This window comes from Chiloscyllium plagiosum, unplaced genomic scaffold (genome assembly GCF_037043375.1).
Source record: "Chiloscyllium plagiosum isolate Xiang-an unplaced genomic scaffold, Cpla_swu_hap1 HiC_scaffold_11, whole genome shotgun sequence".
Taxonomy (NCBI): Eukaryota; Metazoa; Chordata; class Chondrichthyes; order Orectolobiformes; family Hemiscylliidae; genus Chiloscyllium; species Chiloscyllium plagiosum.
The window spans coordinates 47,662,329-47,686,160 of NW_028270149.1; the positions used below are offsets into that span (position 1 = coordinate 47,662,329).

Below are 23,832 nucleotides of genomic sequence, written 5' to 3' on the forward strand. Positions count from 1 at the left end.
GCATGAATGTAACTCTGCAAGTACAAATTCACCCCACAAACATATATGGGTACATGTGCATGTGGGTTTTTGTGTGTGTATAAAGAATTAGATTACTTACAGTGTGGAAACAGGCCCTTTGGCCCAACAAGTCCACACCGAAGTACAACCCACCCAGATATATTCCTGTACATTAACCCCTTCACCTAACACTATGGGCAATTTAGCATGGGCAATTCACCTAACCTGCACATTTTTGGACTGTGGGAGGAAACCGGAGCACCCGGAGGAAACCCACACAGACAGGGAGAATGTACAAACTCCACACAGTCAGTCGCCTGTGTGGAATTGAACCCAGGTCTCTGGCGCTGTGAGGCAGCAGTGCTAACCACTGTGCCACCCACAAGTCCACACCGACTCTCTGAAGAGTAACCCACCCAGACCCACTTCCATCTGATTAATACACCTAACACTATGGGCAATTTAGCATGGCCAACCTGCCTAACCTGCACATCTTTGGATTGTGGGAGGAAACTGGAGCACCCGGAGGAAACTCACGCAGACACGGGGAGAATGTGTGGAGTTTGCACAGTCACCCGAGGCTGGAATTGAACCTGGGACCTTGGTACTGTGAGGCAACAGTGCTAACCACTGAGTCACCGTGCCACCCAAGGGGTCTAAGTCTGTGAGAGGGTGCATGTGAGAGTGTGTGCACGTCTATGTAAGAGGTGTGTCTGTATGTGTAGGAGTGTCGGTGTGTATATATATGCAATGGTGGTCACCTGTAGTACGACATGAACTCAAAATCCTGGTTGAGAACCTCCCTATGGGTACCGAACTTAGTTATCAGCCTATTCTCGGTCACTTTTCATTGCTGCCTGTCCCAAAGTCCACCTTGGAGGATGGTCAACTGAAGGTCCAAGGTCGAATGTCCTGGACCGCTGAAATGGTCTCCGACTGGGAGGGAACACTCCTGTCTGTTGATTGTTGTGCAGTGCTCATTCATCCATTGCCATACCCTCTGCTCAGTTTCCCCAATGTACCATGCCTCAGGGCATCCTTGCCTGCAGCATATGAGATAGCTAATGCTGTCTGAGTAGCATGAGTACCTGCCACATACATGGTGGGAGTGAACCCACTCATAATTGTAGTATCCACGTCCATACTCTGACACATCTCGCAGCACCTACCGTTACAGGGTTGTAGGGAGTTGTCCTGAAAGCCAGGCAGTTTGCTACAAACAATAATCTATTTGAGGCTGGGCGGTTGTTGGGGAAGGTCTTGGCGAGGTGTTTATCCTCATTGCTAATGTGTTGCAGGTCACAAAGAACATGGTGTCGTTTTTCAGCTCCTGGGAAGTACTGGACAACGAAGGGTACCCTGACGGTTGCAGCATGTGTCTCCGGAGGAGGTCATTACAGTTCCTTGCTGTGGTACGTCAAAACTGGCGGTTGATGAGTTGAGCATTTTACTCAGTTCTTAGGAGGTCATCCCTGAGTACTTCCAGGTGCCCATCACGTTCCTCCTTACCTGAACAGATCTGGTGTATGCGTAGGATTTGTCCATTGGGGAATGGCTGTTTTAATATGTTTTGGGTGGAAGCTGGAGAGGTGTAGCATTGAGAGGTTGTCTGTGGGTTTGTGATGCTGAGGTGTCCATCCTTGATGGAGATGCATGTGTCCAAGAATGAGACAGTTAGTAGAGTTGTCCATGGTGAGTTTGATGGTGGGATGAAACTTGTTATCACTGTGTAGTTTTATCAGTGACTCCTTGCCATGGGTCCAGAGAAAGAAAATGTCGTCAATGTACCTGGTGTATATAATGTTGGTTGGAGGTCCTGTGTAGAGAAAAAGTCTTGTTCAAACCTGTGCATGAAGATGTTGGCATATTGGGGCACAAACTTGGTCCCCATGGCTGTTCCACGTATCTGGATGAAGAACTGGTTGTCAAAGGTGAAAACGTTATGATCGAGGATCGGCTGATAGAGCAGAGGCTGATAGCTAAGTTTGGTATCCATAGGGAGGGCCTCAACCGGGACCTTGGGTTCATGTCACACTACAGGTGACCACCATTGCACTATACATACATACACACACACACACACACACCCTCCCACACTCTCATATGCACCCTCTCACAGTCTTAGACCCCTTTACACACATACATATACACACTCTCTCAAACACTCAACCCCCCCACCCCAGACACACACACATAAAACCCACATGCACACATACATTTGTGGGGTGAATTTGTACTTGCAGAGTTACATTGTACTTTGCTCAAAACTGCATGAATCCATGTAAGACTATTTACTCATTTTTAAAGATTAGAATCAGTCTAAACATTATGGCACAGACAGCAGGACACAGGGCTAACACCTTCAACATCTTATCTGGGCTGACACCAATTGTTACTGTTAACCTGAGAACGTAATTTTAAAAAAGGTTTTGCGATTTACATATGAAAGTGAAACCATCATGGTCATTCTAACAGATGAGAGACTTAACAAACAAGGTACTATTCAATGTATAATTTCAGTTGCATCACACTGTAAACTTTTGCTATAAATTCTGTGTCTTACAATTGTGTACTCCACAACCACCTGAAGGAGCAGTGCTCCGAAAGGTAGTGCGTCCAATTAAACCTGTTGGGTTATAACCTGGTGTTGAAAGATTTTTAACATTGTCCACCCCAGTCCAACACCAGCATCTCCAAATCATTTTATTTTTATGCCTTTATATTTGATGCTTTGGATTATTTTTCTGTGGTTTAAGATGGTGCTGGAGAGTGGCGACACTGTATAATACTTTTCAGTGTTTTATAATAAAATACACATGACAATAAATAAATCAAACCATCAACCACCATTGCAATGTCCATTCCATTGTTTCAGCTTCCATTCAATGATGTTTAAGAAATTCGTAATTGTTATGAAGCAGAGATTGACCACCCCGCCCCAAGAACTAAAACCAAATCATCCAAAGGGAAGCACCTCACCTTATAATCTTAAAAAAGACAGTGTAAGAAGGGTTGTAATCCATTTTTTCTAGTGGCTTAGTAAAAGAAATCCCTGATGCTCACTTTACAATCCACAAGTAACAATGTCTAACTTGAAGAGAGAACACAGCAACTGAACTATTTCTTCCCCTTTGATAATCTCAACCTTTGTTCCACACACTAAATTTCCTTGAATGTTCTGAAAACATCTTCATTTTCTTACCTTCTCTTATAGTGCTTTGAAATCGCAGCAGGTTCAAAAGGGGCGAATAGTCTATTTCTTACGCATTTCCTTTCCTAACTGGGATTTGAAGGTCATGAATTTACCAATTAAATAGAAAGGGAAGCATTAAAGTGCATAACCCAAGCCACCACAAGCCATAGTTTATTTTGATGTTAGCACCCACATTAAAAATTGAGAATCAAATCTTTCAAAAGGAGGTTCCACTCACCAGACGATTAGTTAATTTTATTTTGGACACAAGTTTGACTAGCAACAGAATGAAGGGCAGCAAACCAACCATTCCTACATTGACTGTTCAAATCCAAACAGTAGATGTTGTTTAGGGCCAGTAAATAAAGGGAGCTGGTGAATCTTTGTTGGGCTTGCTGATGTAATGCATTTTAAGTGTAAAAGTCTAGTTTTAGAAACTTTAGGATCTACATGGTTTATCTTGTCCTTTGTGTGTGTTTGCTCATATCAGGTGAAAAATATTTACATGCAGACACTTGTTTGATAACTCTCAGACTTATTTTACAGTTTAATTTCCAATACCTTTATCAATTACATCTAACATCCCCATTTTGAGCAATGTGCACTGATACCCTTGTTTGAAAAACTCTAGAAACTAGCTGCAGTACAAAAATGATGCCTCACCTACTTCTTTGCTCAGTACTTTCTATCATGCCAGAAGAGGTGTTAGCTTTTTTTAGAACAGCATTTTAATTGTCTGACTTTAATCAACATCAGAATTAAACAGTTACTTAGTTGTGGCTAGCTTCCTTTAATTCTAATACTAAAAACATCATTCGATCTAATTATTCCTTTTCTTCAGCTTGCAGGTTTTGCAAGTATCTGTGACCCAAGTTTTTGCTTTCTCTCAATATTCAATGATATCCCTTCTTACTCAGCACAAAAAATTAAACTGCTTAAAATCCCATAATGCCTTCTGCTCAGATTATCCTTGCATATTTCTTAGACAGATTGCAACTACCTATTCCTGAGTTTTGTTTACTGACACAATAGGCAGCATTTTCCTTTTACATATATTAGCAGTGGACTGCTGCAAATATTGCCCTGAATACTGTACTTTGGACTTTCCACAACAATCAGGGTTGTCCAACTAATTGGATTTTCATTTTAGCAAACTAGAATTCAACTACCTATTTTTTGTGGATACCTCAAATATGGCACACCCCTATTCAACAAGTTAATATCTTGGAATACTCTCACATACACTGCACTTTTCCTACCCATGCAAGGAACAGGGTAACAAGTGAAAATAACCATTAGTCTCATATATAGTCCCAAGATTTTCCTACTGTATGAACAATTTTTAGCAAGATGTTCCAGCCAGAGCTTCTCTGCTCCACATGTTCTTTTGTCTTTGTCCCCCCCCCCTCTCTTTTCTTTCCTCCATCCTGCACATTTTGGCCAAACAATAACTTGGATTTACCTTGAGGAGAACTGAGGTGGCGGCAAGCCCAGAGGACACTCCTAGAGCGAAGGCCGATGCAGGGAAGCAGTCCCAGAGCCGTAGCTGGCACAGGGGGAGCAGTCCTGGAGAAAACTTACCTTGGAGCAGCTGAGAGCTAGTATGGAGTGGACTGGAGGTTTGGGGCAGTGCAGGGATAGCTGTTGGACTTGAGTCTGAGGGCAGTGAGACCCCGTGTGGAAGTCCCTGGGTTGTGCAATTGCAATGTTTATCCTTTTGTCCACGTATTTCCAACTTATTCTTTGAACACTAAAGTAATGCAACTACTTTTCTTTTTTATTCCTCTTTTGTATCTAAGATTTGTACCTAGGTACTTGTACTTAAGGTGGCGCCATAACAGGTGACATTATAAAACCTCTAACTGTACCTGATTACATGTGACAATAAAGGATATTCTAATTCTATACTTAACTATCTTGCAATTAAGTCAAAATAAGATCATAAGAAACAGTAACAGGTGTAGGCTGTTTGGCCCCTCAAAACTGGTCTATTATTCAAAAGATCATGGCTGATCCCAATATTCCTTATTCACTTTCCTGTCTTTTTTCCATAACCCAAGAATCTACTTCAACCTTAAGTATACACAAGGCATATTCCTACAATTCTGTGACAAGTAGTTTCAAAAACCTTCAACCTTCTGTGGAAAGAAATCCCTCATCTCACTCTTAAATTGGCACCCCTTAATTCTGAGACTATGCCCTCTGGTCCTAATCTGTCCCATCTTCTCCACATTTACATTGCCTAGCCCGTTAAGATCATCAGATCACCTCTCATTCTACTAAATTTCAATGAGTCCCAAATTGATAAAGCTTTGCTTGTAAGAAAATCCGGCCAAATCAGGGATCATCCTAGTGAACCTTTTCTGATCAGCCTCCAATGAAATATCTTTTCTTAATTAAGAGGACCAAAACTGCTCACAGTATTCCAGATGTGGTCTCCTCAGCACCTTGTACAGTTGCAGCAAGTCTTCCCTCTTCTCCTCTAATTCCCTCGGAGGGGCCAATATTCTATTAGTCTTCCTGATAGAACCTGCTTTACTAAAGTCCTTTCGGGAAGGAATTTGCCATCCGTACCTGGTCTGGCTTACACGTGATGCCAAACCTACAGAAATGTGGTTGACTCTTAACTGCCCTCAGGGCAATTAAGAATGGGCAAATGTTGGTATTGCCAGCTATACTCTCATCCCACGAATGAATAAAATAATTATCTACTGTACCTGTGTACCAGCTTTCTGCAAAGTGCCCTATGTTTCTCTGTGTTGCAGCTTTCTGCAGTCTACTCTATTTAGATAATACTCTTTTGTTCTCTCATCCAAAATGAACAACTCCACATTTTGCACATTATACTCCATTTTTCAAAATATTAAAGTAATAATTGAATTGTAAGCAACTCAGGACACATGAACTCTTGCCCTAGGAATTGGTTGAAGGCACAAAGACACATCAAGAATACAAGACTCAGGCATACTTTTGTCTAAAGATATCTTCCTTGAATAGTAATCTAACAAGCCTTAATTTGAAAGTTCAAACTACTAAATGAGAATTTAGACAAAGTATTGGATGGGAACTGCTGCCCAGGAAATTATATCTCAAAATGTTGCATGAGCAACAGAGAAGAAAAAGTTTCAAAAAAATTAAATTAAATTGTAGGTTTTCTTTTACAACATTATGGCAATGAACACAACAAAAGTTGAAATCAGAACACTTGCATGACAAACATAACATCACGTTTATTGGAGCACATGATTGAACAAACGTAAGCTCTTCAGCTTTTATCTATACTGTAGAAAACAACCTAAAAACGGACTAACAATTGCAGACCTGAATATGTGGAAATTGTCCCAATATAACTGTACAGGGTTTAACACAAAATGTATCGAGATAGCCTTAAAAAAAAATCAACATTTTTATGCTCAGATCATGACATATGTGTGGGTTGTATGTGTATATAAGGCAACTCCAGTCCAATGTTTAACCAAAGAACCCAAAAGCTACATATAGCTCGTGTGAGATAATGTAGCTCTATACAGCACTAGATCAGACTTTCCATGCATTACCACTCTGAAACCAAAGAGACAATTCAGAATAGCTTGAGCTAGTCCAAAAGGGACAAAAGTGGGGTCAGTTGGGAGCAAAGTCCAGAGTGAGCAACAATATCATCCAGAATATTGAATCATGCATTTAGGACAACCCTTCCCTATCCCTTTCTGTGATTTAGGGTCTTGTTTCAATAAATGAGTATATAAACTATGAATGTGATCCTTGTGTGCACAAATATAGAAAATATTTCAATGTCTTGCTTATATTCACAGTAGGGAAATGGTATCCACTTCATCTAAAACAGTAAACACAAGTTTCACCGAGTTTTAGAAATACAATTTTTGCACAATTTTATCTAGCAATCCCAACTAAATGATGTCACACCATAAGATGTGCAACGTAGACAAAGCTGAGACTTTCCACATATTCCCCTTGACTTGCCTGCGTGCCAACTAGTTAAAATAATCCCATTGTATGTGCTCTGGGCAACTGAAAAGTGGCTTAAAATGAGTCTTGTTTCACATTAGAATTGAACAGTAGGTAAATCAAAATGTTTATATCCTTGGTTGGAACTTAGTCCCCAAGTGTGCAAGCCAGCATTTTAACACTCCCAAAAACATTTTCAATTATGCGACATTTACAAAATGGCATCTACAACCCTAAGTCATTTGATGGTGTTGAACAAACAGCAACATCCCTAACAGAACCAGCATTCCAACAGAAACTATGTCTGTAAATTATTTTTATAAGGCTTCAATGTACTGATTATGCCAGGCCTTGTTAAGCAAAGACATCTGGAAACCTATAAAAAGTTCATTCTACAGCTTCATTACCTATAGATTTCCACTATAAGGAAAAGGTTCAATTCAGCTGACATAATCTCCTCAGACTTCTAATTTGCAAGTGACAAGAGTTGCAGAATAGTTGCAGTCTTCAAAATTCTGCACATGTCCATCTTATTAAACTGATCAAGTGTCCTTAAAAAAAAGTTTCCAAGATACTCTCAAGCAAGATTTCACTCAATTGAGTTCTTCAAAGTTACATTACTACTAAAAAATATGCACCAGCATTATAGTTTACTGTCAAACTAGGGGCAAAATCAATTTCCTACTCTTCTGGCTTATGTGCAAGCAACTGGACAGATTTAGTGTCTTTCTATCCCATTACAGAACAAAATTACTCAGAGTTGCAAACTACATGAAGTCACAACTATTGTTCTTAAATATATGGCTCATATATGTGTACACAGAATAAGAAATAAATCAAGTAAATCAAATTGCAACACTGACTAAATTTATATTGGTTTATCTAGGTTATTTGAATTTGATGGAAACAAAATACAATTCTCTACTTGTTTCCTATAAAAAAAGTTCATTTGGTTTTTAATAAAACTATTTTAGATCCAGGTTTAAGGGCAGATTTACTGCCTGAATGAGCTATATTCATTACGGTTCCAATTAATTTAAAGTTTCTTGGAAAGTCAACTGAATTGTCTTCTTGCTGACTATGAAAAGAGCTCAGTCCAAACCAATTATAACTCAGAAGGAACATATCACTACCATGCATTACTGGAATTATTCATAACTATTAAATTACTGTACATTTAATAAGGCATAAAACAGCATAAAACCAAGGCAAAAATAATTTGTCCTTTCTCTATCAGTATACAGTTGAGCTGTTTCAGGCGGAAAATATACAGAATTTGATTAAATGTGCTGTTGCAATGATAGAAACAAATTTTACAATATGAAAAAGCAGGGAATAAAAATGATTTAATACATTAATTTCCCCTAGCACACCATCTCTATTCCAGTTTTGCCAAAATATTTGTAAGCACCTAGTAACAACCTGCTCTGAGTAAAACAGCGGTAAGCTTACACTGTTGCAGACTTGTAGCAATCAATATTGCAATACATAGAGTACAGAAAAAAATATTAGGCATGATTTTTAAAAAGGTAAATACCAGATATATAGCCTTACATAAAGAAAAAAAAGTGTTGTTAAGTTTTATACATATCAAACCCAATTGTAGCTGCTGCTTTTAATTGGAAACATCTAACACACTGAAATGTCTAATCAATTTCAGTTCAGATAGAAGTGTACCACAATGTGAAGCAGAAGCAAAGAATACTTTTTAACCTTTTGGTATGGCAGGTGCAACAGAAGGACTCATGGAAAAGAAACAATTTGGTAAAATAGCATGTACTGCAACAGCAGTGCATAGACACTACAATGGAACATGGCTGAACAGATAAGAGACAGATTCTCCATTGTGAGTTCTTCGAATTGCTTCAGCAAGGATCATGGAGATATCAATAACCTAATAGAAGGAAACAAAATGATGATTCAACATGAGTTGTGTATTGGAATATAGACAGATCAGTTTCTATTTTAGGGAGAAAGTGAGGTCTGCAGATGCTGGAGATCAGAGATGGAAATGTGTTGCTGGAAAAGCGCAGCAGGTCAGGCAGCATCTAGGGAACAGGAGAATCGACGCTTCGGGCATTTTTCCTGAAGAAGGGCTAATGCCCGAAACGTCGATTCTCCTGTTCCCTAGATGCTGCCTGACCTGCTGCGCTTTTCCAGCAACACATTTCCATCTCAGTTTCTATTTTAGTCATACTACAACTTATGTGAGAAACTAGAAACAAGTATTATGTTAACTGAAGTACAACTCAGATGAACTGCATTAATTTGACAATTTTGAGAATGAATCAGGGGTAAATACACAACATTAAGCTTTATATTACAACTGATGGCATCTACATCATGAAATTATACTGCACTCATTGGAGCTAGTAATGCATCCTTACAATAATAAAATAAATTCAAATTTTACAGGATAGGTTGAGCCATTTGGCACATGATGCCCATACTAGCTTTCGGAGCGCTGCCCACGTAATCCTGTTCAATGTCCTTTTTCTTATGTTTCAAATTTTTCCCAAAGTTGCTACCTGCTGCTTTATAAGCTGTTGTGGAATTAGATAAATGGGGAAGGCTATGCATATAAACAAACTGAGCAGAAATTGGTGACAATATCTCTAATTGCTGAGGGCCGTGGTCTGAAATGTCGTCCCCAATATTTTCTCTTCCAAAATATTCCTTTGAACCATTTCCTTTAAAATATGGAATAGTCCACTGAATGCTTAAAATGGAAACTCACACATCCATAATACTTGGAACAGGGTTACATTAGGGCCTTATCCTGGATGAAGCAACTGCATTAAGCTCCATCCTGAAACAAAGGCACAATCTTGTGAAAGTAGGATACATTGAGACAAAGTGATATTTCATTCTGAGATCTATTTCAGGATAATTACCATATCCAATGAGACAAAGCTTAAATCTTGGCATCCAACCTTCAATAATAGATTGAAGTAGATTAGCAAGCATGTGATATATAAAATGTACAGCACAGAAACAAGATCACGTCAGTGTTACAATCAGAGTCAAAAATTGTGCCACACCTTTTGACTCTGATCACCAGCATTTACAGTCCTCACTTTCTCCTAGAGCATGTGCATAGAGTATAAGCAGGCAGAGAAAGAATTAAGTTGAATTTTATGAGCATGATTCAGATCAGATAAAAACTTACAGTTAACAATGAGGTGCTGGAGGCAAGGGTAATGGGTGAACAAGATGGAAAAGCAGTCATTGTGTCGAGCCATTTAACAAGATGAGGTAGCATTCAGTTTCTAACGTCAGTTAGCAAGGTGAAAAGTATCTATTGTATGAATCCAGTTAACAAAGTTAAGGACATTCACTGTATAACAGTAAAGGGCTTAGGCTCTGCTAACGATACTCGTTGATTGTAACAATCACCCAATTAATAGGTATGTTGCCTAATCTGGATGCTCCTCCCTATAAAATGATTATATAGTTCATTGAGAAACACTGTTCCAGAGAAGACCATGAACTCATGTTTCTGTGCACAAAGGCAATCGTTCTCTCTCCCTCCAGGGGCCAGAATAAAGATGAAGGTGGTAAAACTATACTGTCTCTGAGCATTTTGCTTCAACTGAGGGGGGGAGAAACAGGAGGACAACATTCAGTCAAGTTTCTTCCCATCCACTTTCATTTATCAGCACCTCTCTCTAATGCTTCCTCCATCATATTCTTACCTAATTTCCCCTTAAATATATTTACATGATTTACTTCGACCATTCCTATAGAGGAGGCTTCACATTCACCATTGTGTGAAAAAGGCTTAATAATTTAGTGCATGATTTCTTGGTGACTTACATCAATAGCCTCTAGTTTTGTTCTTCCTTATAAATAAAAGCACTGTGGATCTTAATTTTCACCATGATGGAGAGGGTCCCTCTTCTCAGGTCAACTTACCAGAGTTCAAATCCACACACTGCCACTACATCATGCACATAAAACTGCAGATAGGAAGACTTGACAGTCAAGTTCATTCTCACCTCTTTTGCGAGAATTCCTTAATGACACACAGTTAACCTCAATGGCAATAATTCTTGCCTGTTTTCAAATTTGGTTGTTTTGTCATTTTTTGATTCAAGGCTGCAATGAAATCAGGTGCCAAATAGCTCTGGTAGAACCAAAACAGAGCCAAACATTTTGGTTGAGCAAGTAGTACTTGACTGTATGATCAAAACCACCTTAAAGCACCTTGCTAATAACAGACAGTGGACTGACTGGGTGCTGACTGGTCAGACTATACTTGTCTCACTGTAGGATCATAGCGACCAGGACAATTTTCTGCATTGTCATCTAGATACCAATACTGTAGGTATATTGGAACAGCTTGGCCAAGTCTGTAGCTTGTTCGGGAGCACAATGCTTCAATACTATAGGTATAACTATAGGTATAGGCCCATAACCTTTGCAGTATCAAATGACTGCAACTGTTTCTTGATATTATATGCAGCAAATTGATTTGGCTGAAGACTGGCTTCTGTGATGCTGGGGACCTCAGCAGGAAGCTGAAATGAATCATCCACATGCACATCTGGCTAAAGATGATTACAAATACTTCAACCCATTAGGTGAGAAAGGTGACCTGCACACATTATAGGAAGTCCACTTCCTCCACCCATTGATACAAAGGGTAGTTTAAATCTATTATTATTTAATATTCTTTTAGTCAATTCCTTCATTTGTCTGCATATCTATTCCTCAACTTCACTTCAACCATTGGTGTTACTGATCCGTTGTCTATGTCCCACAAATTCTATTTTAGTTTTGTTTGTGGCATCACGTTATTCCAAGTAGAGATATGCCACTTTCAGGTTTTCCCTCTCTTTTGTAAATATCTTATTTCCTGCAATGTTTAATTCCCAGACCGGATTCTTCTGCAGCGCTCAGTCTTAGCATAATCTTGTCATTTACTCCAGTTCTTCTCAGTGCTACTTAACTCTCCCAATTTAATGCTACCTACAAACTTCGGAAATGTTAGCATTTAAAATATAAATTGCTCAAGCAGTTTTTTTTCCCCACTTCAGTATTGGATTCTATAAATAGTTGCTTATCCTAAGCAGTTCTTCCTTTATTTCAAAAGCCAATACAATAGTTGATAACCACTCTTCCCACAGCAAATAAAGAGAGGAAAATACTCAGCCATGTAAACTAGAATACTTCCATAGATACATGCTACTACCGGCCAAAAATCATACAGAGAATGAATAAAAAATACGCATCAAACTCTATTTCAAGGGAAGTTCTAAGGGAAGTATGGAGGGAATTTTCTCTTGATACTGCATCAGAGTTGCCCCTCTGTTGCATAAATAATTTATTCTTAACATACCTGTATTTTGGGACAGTGCTTCATCTTATCCTCCTGAGGTATTGTGTTGGTGACCACTACTGCTTCAAAACAGGCATTGTTGATACGGGAGATAGCAGGACCGGAGAAGATTCCGTGTGTGAGGATAGCATAGACTTTGGTCGCTCCAGCAGAAAGTAGCCTATAATGCACAGATGAATCAATTCAAAAACTAAGCTCCTCCCCTCTCACCAACTGCAGCATTTCATTTCTAACTTTTGATGCGTCAATAACTGCTTGGGAAAACATGCACAATTACAAATTAAACAGAACATTGGTGAGTTCAATTAATTTACTCATTACTTTTAAACAAGCTAATCAATGGTCTATGCTTCTCTCCTCCTTCGCAAACCAAAGCATCGCAAATCACCGAGTTTTACAGATCAGTCTTAAGCAAGAAAACTGAAATTAAGTTCAACTGATAGTATTGGGAGCAAAACAAGAGGCTGCTTTTTGAGGAAGATGGTCAGAAATTGGCCATATTTTGCTTCCCAGAATTCCAAAGGATTTTGGAACCAGATTTTTAAAAACTTCAAAATGTAACGGTGCAATGAATGCACCAGTTAAGAGATGGCAAAGGCAAATCAAACTACACAATGGGTTCATGCCAACCTAAGACTTAAATACTTTGTCTTGACCACGCTGTAGATTTATAAACAGCATATGCAAACCAACAAATTCTAGGATGCGTGGGTGTACACCTTAAAAATACTAATACTAAAAATACTTTAGTTACAGTGAAGACCATTCTCATTAATGATAGTAAAACAGAATATTTCTCAACAGAATACTTTCATGTTGCATTAAAAATAGGACAGCAACTTAAGAGGTCAACTGTAGGTGGAATTGATCATTGGCTTACATGGGAAAGTACTCCTGAATAATCAACATGGTGGATGCAGTTTGGAAGTCAAAGGAATCATACTTTCGAGTACTGATTTTATTGAAGGGAATAGAATATTAATGTTTGTAAATTAGCAGTAGTACAAGAAAACCTAAAAGAATAATGGAAATGTACAGACCATGACTGTTTTCTCCACTTCTTCAAGGTCAGATCAGATCTTCAAGTATAAAAAGGAAGGTGTAGGCTCACCTACGTACAGTACCTTATTTGCAAATCTACTGCTATGCAAGTTAGATGGAGAGCTCAAAACAATATTTGAAGTGCTGATATGGTAAATCCTCCATATTTAAGTCAAAGAAAGTTGCCCACCGCAAGCATATTAATCTGTCGTACACATCTTCAAATTTTATGACGGGGGAAAAGTTCATTTCCCCTCATGCCACCTTATTCCAGTTCCAATCTGCCAGCTCAGCACCTGTCCTACCTGTCAACCTTCCTTCCCACCTATCCACTCCACGCTCCTCTCTGACCTATCACCTTCATCCCCACCTCCATCTACCTACTGCACTCTTAGCTACCTTCTCCCCAGCCCCAACCCCTCTCATTTATCTCTCCACTGCAAAGGCTCCCAGCCTCATTCCTGATGAATGGCTTTTGCCCGAAACATCAATTTTCCTGACCTGCTGCGCTTTTCCAGCACCACTCTAATTCTGACTCTAATTTTATGACAGCCAGTCATTATTCCAGCATAGATGGGAGTTGTGCATGGGGCCCTTGTGAATTCCCATTGCAACACACTCCGAAGGAATTGCCTGGGAAATTGAGGATTCCATTAAGCAGTTCACAAATCCTCTGAAAGTCTCCATTTAAAAGCAGATAATTCAGAGGGTTCTGACAAAATTAAGCAAATAGTTACTCTTGAAATTTGCTATTCAGCTGACTCCATTCTTATCTCTCAGGCACACAACTGTACCTCTCCCAAGTCTTGATGCAACAACCCTTCCCTTGGCCCCTGGATGTGAACAGACTCCCAGCTCACCCACAACACTGGACCTGGCCACCAGACTGTACCGGACCAGATCAAAGATCACTTTCCTGCCCCTGGAACAATCCCAACTCCAATGGCTGAATTGGACCCAACCCAACTCGATATACCACTCTGCTGGACCTAACTAAACTCCACAGTCCCTACCCTAACCACAGTGCCTACCCTACCCCAGACCTAATTTCTACAACCCAACCAGACCTAACTTAAACAATGCATATTTTACCTAGCCCCCTGCCAACTTGGCATCTTACACCTTCCACAGCTGGCACTTACCTTAAGAAATTACATTTGACATCAGCTGTCAAGACCCCTTAAATTTGAGAATATGACAGCTGAGTCTTTTGAAAGAATTCTGTCAGAATTGAAACACGAGTTCATAGTTTTGAAGAAGCCCTGATCAGAATCTTCTCCCAGAAATTTCATAGAAAAAGGCCGAAGTGGCAATCAGCAGAAAATTTGTCTCATTAATAATTGCAACCGAAGTGCTGGAACGTAGATCATTAGATTACAGTAATTAAAGATGGAAAACCGTGGCAGTCTTTGATAACACTGCTACAAAACAGAAACAAATTAGAGGTGAGATTGGTATTGTGAGTGTAATAAACACATTTAAAAAGGGGAGTTTGTTTTCTTTAAGGTGAGGTTGCTACAGAGGTGTTCTTTCATGTTCTACAATTGAGCAACTCACTTGTCTGCAGCATGGCAAATTGTACCACAAGTATCAGCCATATCATCAACAAGGATTGCTACTCGATCCTTCACGTCACCAACCAGAACCATTCGGTCAACTTCATTGGCCTTTTTACGCTCCTTATGAATCAGTGCAAAATCTACATTCAGCCGATCAGCAATAGATGTAACTCTAAAAACAAAAAGCAGAAAACAGAAGTAAATTTGATGTGCATGTACTTTGTCTTGCTTAATGAATGTACATGTGTAAATAATGAAGAACTATGAACACTGCACTGTTATGGCTCTTTTAGCCAGCGTTTAATTCCTTATTGTCATAATAATTAACAATGAATTTTGATATAACTTAGGAATGGCTTGAACGAAAAACTGAAGACATGCAACAGGACTGTAAATTTAATAGACATCCTCACTAACAAATCAGGCTTGATGACTCTGCTAGATTTAGAATCTGGGCTCAAATTTCACACTATTCAAAAAATTATTTTAGTACAAAATGCATGAAACAAAGATGCCAAATTTATTTATTATTTGATATAAAGAAAATGAGCAGCAATATTACAATATGAGAAAACAAATTCAGTTAGCAGTCAGAACTTAAATACACAGGCTTGTTATGGCTAAAATGAGAAAGGCCTCAGCCCTGGCTGATTTGAAAACTGCAAATTTGAAAGGAAGAATATAGAAAACTGTAGGCTAATCAGTCTAATATCTACAACTGGGAAAGTGCTATGATCCATTATTTTAAAAAATAGTGGTTTGCTTGTACAGTAGTTGAGCATTGCAGTAAAAGACATTTTGTCCGAAGAGAGGAGGGGGAGGGGGGGGTGGAAGAGATGGGGGGGGGGGGGGGTGGGGGTGGAAGAGAGGAGGGGGGGGGTGGAAGAGAGGAGGGGGGGGGGGTGGAAGAGAGGAGGGGGGGGTGGAAGAGAGGAGGGGGGGGGGGTGGAAGAGAGGAGGGGGGGGGTGGAAGAGAGGAGGGGGGGGGTGGAAGAGAGGAGGGGGGGGGGTGGAAGAGAGGAGGGGGGGGGGGTGGAAGAGAGGAGGGGGGGGGTGGAAGAGAGGAGGGGGGGTGTGAAAGAGAGGAGGGGGGGGGTGAAAGAGAGGAGGGGGGGGTGGAAGAGAGGAGGGGGGGGTTGGAAGAGAGGAGGGGGGGGTTGGAAGAGAGGAGGGGGGGGGTGGAAGAGAGGAGGGGGGGGTGGAAGAGAGGAGGGGGGGGTGGAAGAGAGGAGGGGGGTGGAAGAGAGGAGGGGGGGTGGAAGGGAAAGGGGGGGTGGAAGGGAAAGGGGGGGTGGAAGGGAAAGGGGGGGTGGAAGGGAAAGGGGGGGTGGAAGGGAAAGGGGGGGTGGAAGGGAAAGGGGGGGTGGAAGGGAAAGGGGGGGTGGAAGGGAAAGGGGGGGTGGAAGGGAAAGGGGGGGTGGAAGGGAAAGGGGGGGTGGAAGGGAAAGGGGGGGTGGAAGGGAAAGGGGGGGTGGAAGGGAAAGGGGGGGTGGAAGGGAAAGGGGGGGTGGAAGGGAAAGGGGGGGTGGAAGGGAAAGGGGGGGTGGAAGGGAAAGGGGGGGTGGAAGGGAAAGGGGGGGGTGGAAGGGAAAGGGGGGGTGGAAGGGAAAGGGGGGGTGGAAGGGAAAGGGGGGGTGGAAGGGAAAGGGGGGGTGGAAGGGAAAGGGGGGGTGGAAGGGAAAGGGGGGGTGGAAGGGAAAGGGGGGGTGGAAGGGAAAGGGGGGGTGGAAGAGAGAGATCAAAATTAACATTTGAGAGGTGTATTTAAAAGCCTGAAAAGACTCGGGAAAAGGCAGTTTTTGAATGTATTCGTACACGTTTTCAAACTTTTACATCGTCTGCCCAACGGAAGAATGTGGAAGAGAGTATAAGCTGGATGGGAGGAAATCTTTGATTATGCTGGTTGCTTTCCTGAGGCAGAAGTACGTATAGATGGAGTTAATGGATAGAAGGTGTGTTTGCATGACAGACTGGGCTGCCGTCACAACTCTCCGTAGTATATTTCCACTGTTTGTAGGTGTAATTGTATGTACTATCCAACACCATCCCTTCAACTGCTTCCAACAAGCAAGGTAGCATGGATTGAAGATTCAGCAATCAGGAACCTTCCTATTCTGAGGAAGTGTCACTCAACCTGAAACAGTAACTGATTTCTCTCCACAGTTGCTATCAGACTTGCTGAATATTCTGTCAAAGGTCATCAATCAGTGGAAATCACTTCTATAGTAGTCTAGATGAATGAATATTTATCAAGGCCAAGATAGAGAGATTGTTGACTGACAAGGAACTCAAAAGGATGTGGAGGTAAGGCCACAATCAGATGAGTTATAATTTTACTGAACGGCAGAGCAGCTTCAGTGAACCAAATGGCCTACTCCTGCACCTATTTCTCATGATCCTATAAATGATTGAGATTGGATGAAAGAGATAATTAAATCAATAATTTGTTGGGTCTTGAAACATTGAAGATCAAAAGATGAAAGGACAAATAGACTGGAAAAACATGATTCATAACTGTTCTTTTACACATAGTTTACAGGCCAATCAACATTTGAGAGTAAACAGTGAATAGGGGTAAGGGTTCTTTTTCAGATTGACAATGGAGTATCACAAGGGTAACTGCCGGGACTGCAACTGCTTACAAAATACAGCTAATGACTTATAGAGTTATACAGCACGGAAACAGACCTTTTGGTCCAACTTGTCTACATTAACTAGATCTCCTAAACTGGTCTAGTTCCATTTGCCAGCATTGGCCCATATCCCTATAAACCCTTCCTATTCGTGTACTCACCCAGTTTCCTTTAAAAATGTTGGAATTGTACCAGCCTCCACCACTTCCTCTGGCAGCTTATTTCATACACGCACCACCCTCTGCGCGAAAGTTGTCATAGAGATGTACAGCATGGAAACAGACCCTTCGGTCCAACCTGTCCACGCTGACCAGATATCCCAACCCAATTTCAAATCTTTCCCCTCTCACCTTAAACCTATGCTCTCTAGTTCTGGACTGCCCTACCATGGGAAAAAAAACCTTGGCTATTCACCATATCCACGACCATGATTTTATAAACCTCTATAAGGTCACTTCTCAGCCTCTGACACTCCAGGGGAAAAAAAAAGACCCAGCCTACTCAGCCTCTCCCCATAGCAACATTCTTGTAAATCTTTTCTGAACGCTTTCAAGTTTAATAACAACTTTCCTACAGAAGGGAGGCCAGAACTGGACACAGTATTCTAAACGTGGCCTAGCCAATGTCCTGTAAGCCCCAATACGACATCTCAATTCCTATACTCAATGTTCTGATCAATGACGGCAAGCGTGTCAAATGCCGCCTTCATTACACAGTTTACCTGCAACTCCACTTTCAAGGAGCTATGCACCTGCACTTTTAAGCCTCTTTCTTTTGTGATGAAGCTGTTCGTTTAACAAAGTTATGTTGCCCTTGGTTTCTTTTAAAATCAGAGGGGTCATTAACGCACAGTTGCTGAGAGGTCGGACTTGGATGGATGGAAGGGGCAATTTGATGATAGCTAACAGGAAATGCCTCAAGCAAAAGGCTTGAGTTTAAAACAAAACACTTGCGAACAAAGAAAAAGGAGTGGACAGCTGTCACAGCTCAGCTTTCCTCTGGTTTGGTTTCAGCAAGCAGTCAGTTGTGACACTGCTGGACCCAAAGAAGCAGGTCCACGCTGATTCGCCCTCTCCCTGACATCTCTCCTGCAAGAACTAGTGTTGGATTTTTCCCTTTTTGTTTGCAAAGGGGTGTTTTTGGGGAGTGTTGCAAGTTATTTGGAATAGTACCATTAATTTGGGATGATCTGATGGGTTTTCGGATAGGTTAAGTTATTCTATATTTTGCTTTCTTTTGTTTGTGTTTCATTTGGTAATCTTGCAAATAAATTTTGCTTTGATTAAAACTAGGCGCTTGACCCAGCTGCATCACTCCTGGAATATCCACGTTACATCTCAGAGTTACAGTCACAGATGTACAGCAAGGAAACAGACCCTTTGGTCCAACGCGTCCATGCCGACCAGATATCCCAACCTAATCTAGTCCCATTTGCCAGTACTTGGCCCATATCCCTCTCAACCCTTTTTATTCATACACACATCCAGACGCCTTTTAAATGTTGCAATTGTATCTGCCTTCACCACTTCCTCTGGCACTCCATACGTGCACCACCCTCTTCATGAAAAAGTTGCCCCTTAGGTCTCTTTATATCTTTCCTCTCTCACCCTAAACCTATGCCTTCTATTTGTGGACTCCCCGATCCCAGGGAAAAGACTTGGTCAATTTGTCCTATCCATGCCCCTCATGATTTTATAAACTTCTAAGGTCACCCCTCAGCCTCCAACGCTTCAGGGAAAACACCCCCAGCCTGTTCAACCTCTCCCTATAGCTCAAATCCTCCAACCCTGGCAACATCCTTGTTAATCTTTTCTGAACCCTTTCAAGTTTCACAACATCTTTCCGATAGGAAGGAGACAAGATTTGCACGCAACATTCCAACAATGTCCTGTACAGCCACAATATTACTTCCCAACTCCTGTAGTCAATACGCTGACCAATAAAGGAAAGCATACCAAATGTCGCCTTCACTATCCTATCTACCTGCGACTCCACTTTCAAGGAGCTATGACCCTGCACTCCAAGGTCTCCTTGTTCAGCAACACTCCTAGGACCTTACCATTAAGTGTGTAAGTCCTGCTAAGATTTGCTTTCCCAAAATGCAGCACCTCACATTTATCTAAATTAAACTCCATCTGCCACTCCTCAGCCCATTGGCCCATCTGATCAAGATCCCATTGTAATCTGAGGTAACCTTTTTCGCTATCCACTACACCTCCAATTTTGGTGTCATCTGCAAACTTACTAACTATACCTGTTATGTTCATATCCAAATTATTTATATAAATGATGAAAAGTAGTGGACCCAGCACCGATCCTTGTGGCACTCCACTGGTCACAGGCCTCCAGTCTGAAAAACAACCCTCCACCACCACCCTCTGTCTTCTATCTTTGAGCCATTTCGGTGTCCAAATGGCTAGTTCTCCCTGTATTCCATGAGATCTAACCTTGCTAACCAGTCTCCCATGGGGAACTTTGTCAAACACCTTACTGAACCCCATATAGATCACGTCTACTGCTCTGCCCTCATCAATCCTCTTTGTTACTTTTTCAAAAAACTCAATCAAGTTTGAGACATGATTTCCCACGCACAAAGCCATGTTGATTATCTCTAATCAGTCCTTGTCTTTCTAAATATGTTCAATCTTATCCCTCAGGATTCCCTCCAACAACTTGCCCACCTCCAATGTAAGGCTCACTGGTCTATCGTTCCCTGGTTTGTCCTTACCACCTTAAACAGTGGCACCACATTAGCCAAACTTCAGTCTTCTGTCACCTCACCTGTGACAATCGATGATACAACTATCTAAACAAGGGGCCCAGCAATCACTTCCCTAGCTTCCCACAGAGTTCTAGGGCACACCTGATCAGGTCCTAGGGATTTATCCACCTTTGTGCATTTCAAGACATCCAGCACCACCTCCTTTGTAATACGGACATTTTTCAAGATGCCACCATCCATTTTCCAACATTCTATGTCTTCCATGTCCTCCTCCACAGTAAACACTGATGCAAAATACTCGTTTAGTATCTCCCCCACCTCTTGCGGCTCCACACAAAGGCCGCCTTGCTGATCTTTGAGAGGCCCTATTCTCTCCCTAATTACCCTTTTCTCCTGGATATATTTGTAAAAACCCTTTGGATTCTCCTTAACTCAATTTGCCAATGCTAGCTTATGTCCCCTTTTTGCCCTCCTGATTTCCCTCTTAAACATACTCCGACTGCCTTTATACTCTAAGGATTTACCCGATTTTTCCTGTGTACCTGACATAGGCTTCCTTTTTTTCTTAACAAAACACTCAATTGCTCGAGTCATCCAGCATTCCCTACACCTACCAGCCTTTCCCTTTACTCTAACAGGAATATACTGTCTCCTGGACTCTCGTAATCTCATTTCTGATGGCTTCCCATTTTCCAGCTGTTCCTTTACCTGTGAACATCTGCTCCCAGTCAACTTTTGAAAGTTCTTGCGTAACACTGTCAAAATTAGCCTTCCTCCAATTTAGAACTTCAACTTTTAGATCTGGTCTATCCTTTTCCATCATTATTTTAAAACTAATAGAATATGGTCACTAGCCCCAAAGTGCTCCCCCAATGAAAACCTCAGTCACCTGCCCTGCCTTATTTCCTAAGAGTAGGTCAAGTTTTGCACCTTCTCTAGTATGTACACCTGTTTAAAACAACTAGTAAAGTTAGGGTCCGGGCTATTTTCTTGAAATGTTTTGAGGGTCTGGCCTGGCCCACAACAGATTGGAGGGTCTTTGCAGGATTTGTTCTGTAGTTCCAAATTAGGATTAGTGTTGACCGACTCAAAGGCTGCGAGTGGCAGGTGTTAGTGTCTTTTGCTCTGGGTGTTGATTTCAGTTGGTTTAAACAGTGCTTGGGGTAGCAATGGCTATTTCAGTCACAAAGAGCTTTCGGGGGGTGGAAGAAGTGACTTTGGTGGTTTTACAAAAGATGAATAAAAGTAAAGCTGCTGAAATTAGCAGACAATAATTACAGCAGTAGCCCAGTAGTTACGCTTGGTGAGGAAGAGAGTGAGGATGAGCAAACCCATGGTAGTCAAAGGTCTGGTGAGAAACTGTTTAAATATATTCATGAATTGCCAAATTTGATGAGAAGGATATGGAAGCCTTTTTCATCTCATTTGAAAAGACCACTAAACAAATGCAGTGACCACTGACCATGTGGGTTTTGTTGATCCAAACAAAACCTGTAGGTAGAACTGGTGAGGTAGTCACATCAGAGGTGGTATCTGAAGCATATGAGGAGGTAAAGAAAACCATTTTAAGTGCACATGCACTTGTGCCAGAGGCCTACAGACGTTTCAGGAATCTAAGGAGGGATGCTGGTCAAACCCACATTGGGTTTGAAAGGATCAAACAAAGTAATTTTGATCATTGGATAAGGGCATTAAAAATACAGCAAACCTAGGACACTTTCAGAGAGACAATTATTTTGGAGGAATTTAAACATTTACTTCCTGAAGCAGTGAGAAATCATGTGAAAGAGCAGAGAGTTAAAAGGGCAAGATCAGCAGCTGAAATGATTAATGACCATGAGTTGGTCCATAAATCAAAGTGTAGCTTCCAAACTCAATTTCAATCCACAAGGGATAGAAATTGGGAAAGAGAGAAATCCTCACATCGAAAGGGAAACGTATATCTCGGTGAAGATCACAGGGATAACTTACCAGAGGGTGAAAACCCTTGAAGGGAAAAGAGAAATTTAAAAGCTCCGGTATATTAAAGTAGGTCACATGAAATCAGCGTTGGTGGGTTAAGAAAAGCATTTGTAAGCCAGATGTAGGAAAACAGGATAAACCAGTGAATTTTATGGGAGTGATAACAGAGGCTAGAAAGTTGCACCAGTATAACCAACTCAGACGAGGTTGTGCAAGGAGGAAGTGCCAGATCTTCTTCAACCATATACCTGCAAAGGTAACATTTACTTACACAGGCCAGGAGCAGCAGGTAGAGAGGTTACAATATTAAGAGAGACAGGATCCTCTCAATCTGTGACTGAAAGATATGCACCGCTGAAGGAGTACTGCCAGAAAAGGTGCTAGGAATGGGAAGAGACAAGAGATGCTCAATTATGTAGAGTGAGATTAGAGTGTCCAGTGAAGAGTGGAGAAATTGTGCTAGGAGTATTGGACAAACTCGCAGCTCCAGGAATACAATCTGTCCTTGCTAACGGCATAACTGGTTCACAGGCAGGAGTACTGCTTAGTATGGTTGAAAAGCCAGTGGAAACTCAGCCACCCGAAGCAAAGCACGACACACATCCTGGGATTTTTCCTGATTGTGTGGTAATGAGGTCACAGTCACCAGCTGAAACAGAATAGATCAAAGAGTATAGATAGGAAAGTGGAAGTGGAATTAGCAGACCCCCCCGTTTATTCGAATGTTTGACAAACCAGGAGCAAATAGATGACAAAGCAGACATCTTTAGCTCAGATACATTAACTGAGTAATAGCAGAAAGATGAAAATTTAAAGCGGTTGTATCAAAAGGAAAAAGAATCTGAACATATCCCTGAATGCTACTATTTTAAAAATGATATCTTAATGAGGAAATGAAGATCATCACATATTCAGGCAGATGAGAAATGGGCAGACGTTCATCAGCGGGTTACAGAATAGAGGTGTTGAGAGTGGCGTACAAACTGCCAGTAGGGGGTCATTTGGGGATAAGTAAACCCCAAGCTAAAATACAAAAATTTTTTTACTGGCCTGAACTGCACAAGGATGTGGTTGAATTTTGCCAGACATGTCATATGTCAGGTAATTGGAGAACCACAGGCAGTAATAAAACCCGCACCTTTAATATCTATTTCTGCATTTGAGGAACATTTTACAAGAGTCTTAATTGATTGCACAGGATCCCTACCTAAAATGAAATGTGGAAATCAGTATTTGTTAATAATGGATGTGTCCACTAGATTTCCAGACTCATTCCATTACACAATGTTACCGCTAAAAGGATTGTAGAGGTTTTAATCAAATTTTTCACTTGATACGGACTACTCACAGAGAAGATCAGATCAAGGGTCAAACTTCACATTGAAATCATTCATGGAAGTTATGGACAGCTTAGG

The 23,832-nt window shown here is 41.1% G+C and overlaps 1 protein-coding gene across 2 annotated transcripts in view; it reads right to left on the reverse strand.

Annotated features, from left to right (window-relative positions):
* Nucleotides 1-6,403: 6,403 nt before the first annotated feature.
* Nucleotides 6,404-23,832, reverse strand: part of LOC122557242 (ribose-phosphate pyrophosphokinase 1) — a 54,002-nt gene continuing 36,573 nt past the window's right edge. For both annotated transcript variants that reach the window (XM_043704733.2, XM_043704735.2), the window contains 3 exons: nucleotides 15,099-15,272; nucleotides 12,501-12,660; nucleotides 6,404-9,053 (listed from right to left, as the gene is read on the reverse strand). In XM_043704733.2, the coding sequence (XP_043560668.1) occupies nucleotides 8,961-9,053; nucleotides 12,501-12,660; nucleotides 15,099-15,272 (427 nt within the window). In that variant the 3' untranslated portion in view covers nucleotides 6,404-8,960. The remainder of the gene's footprint in view (nucleotides 9,054-12,500; nucleotides 12,661-15,098; nucleotides 15,273-23,832) is intronic.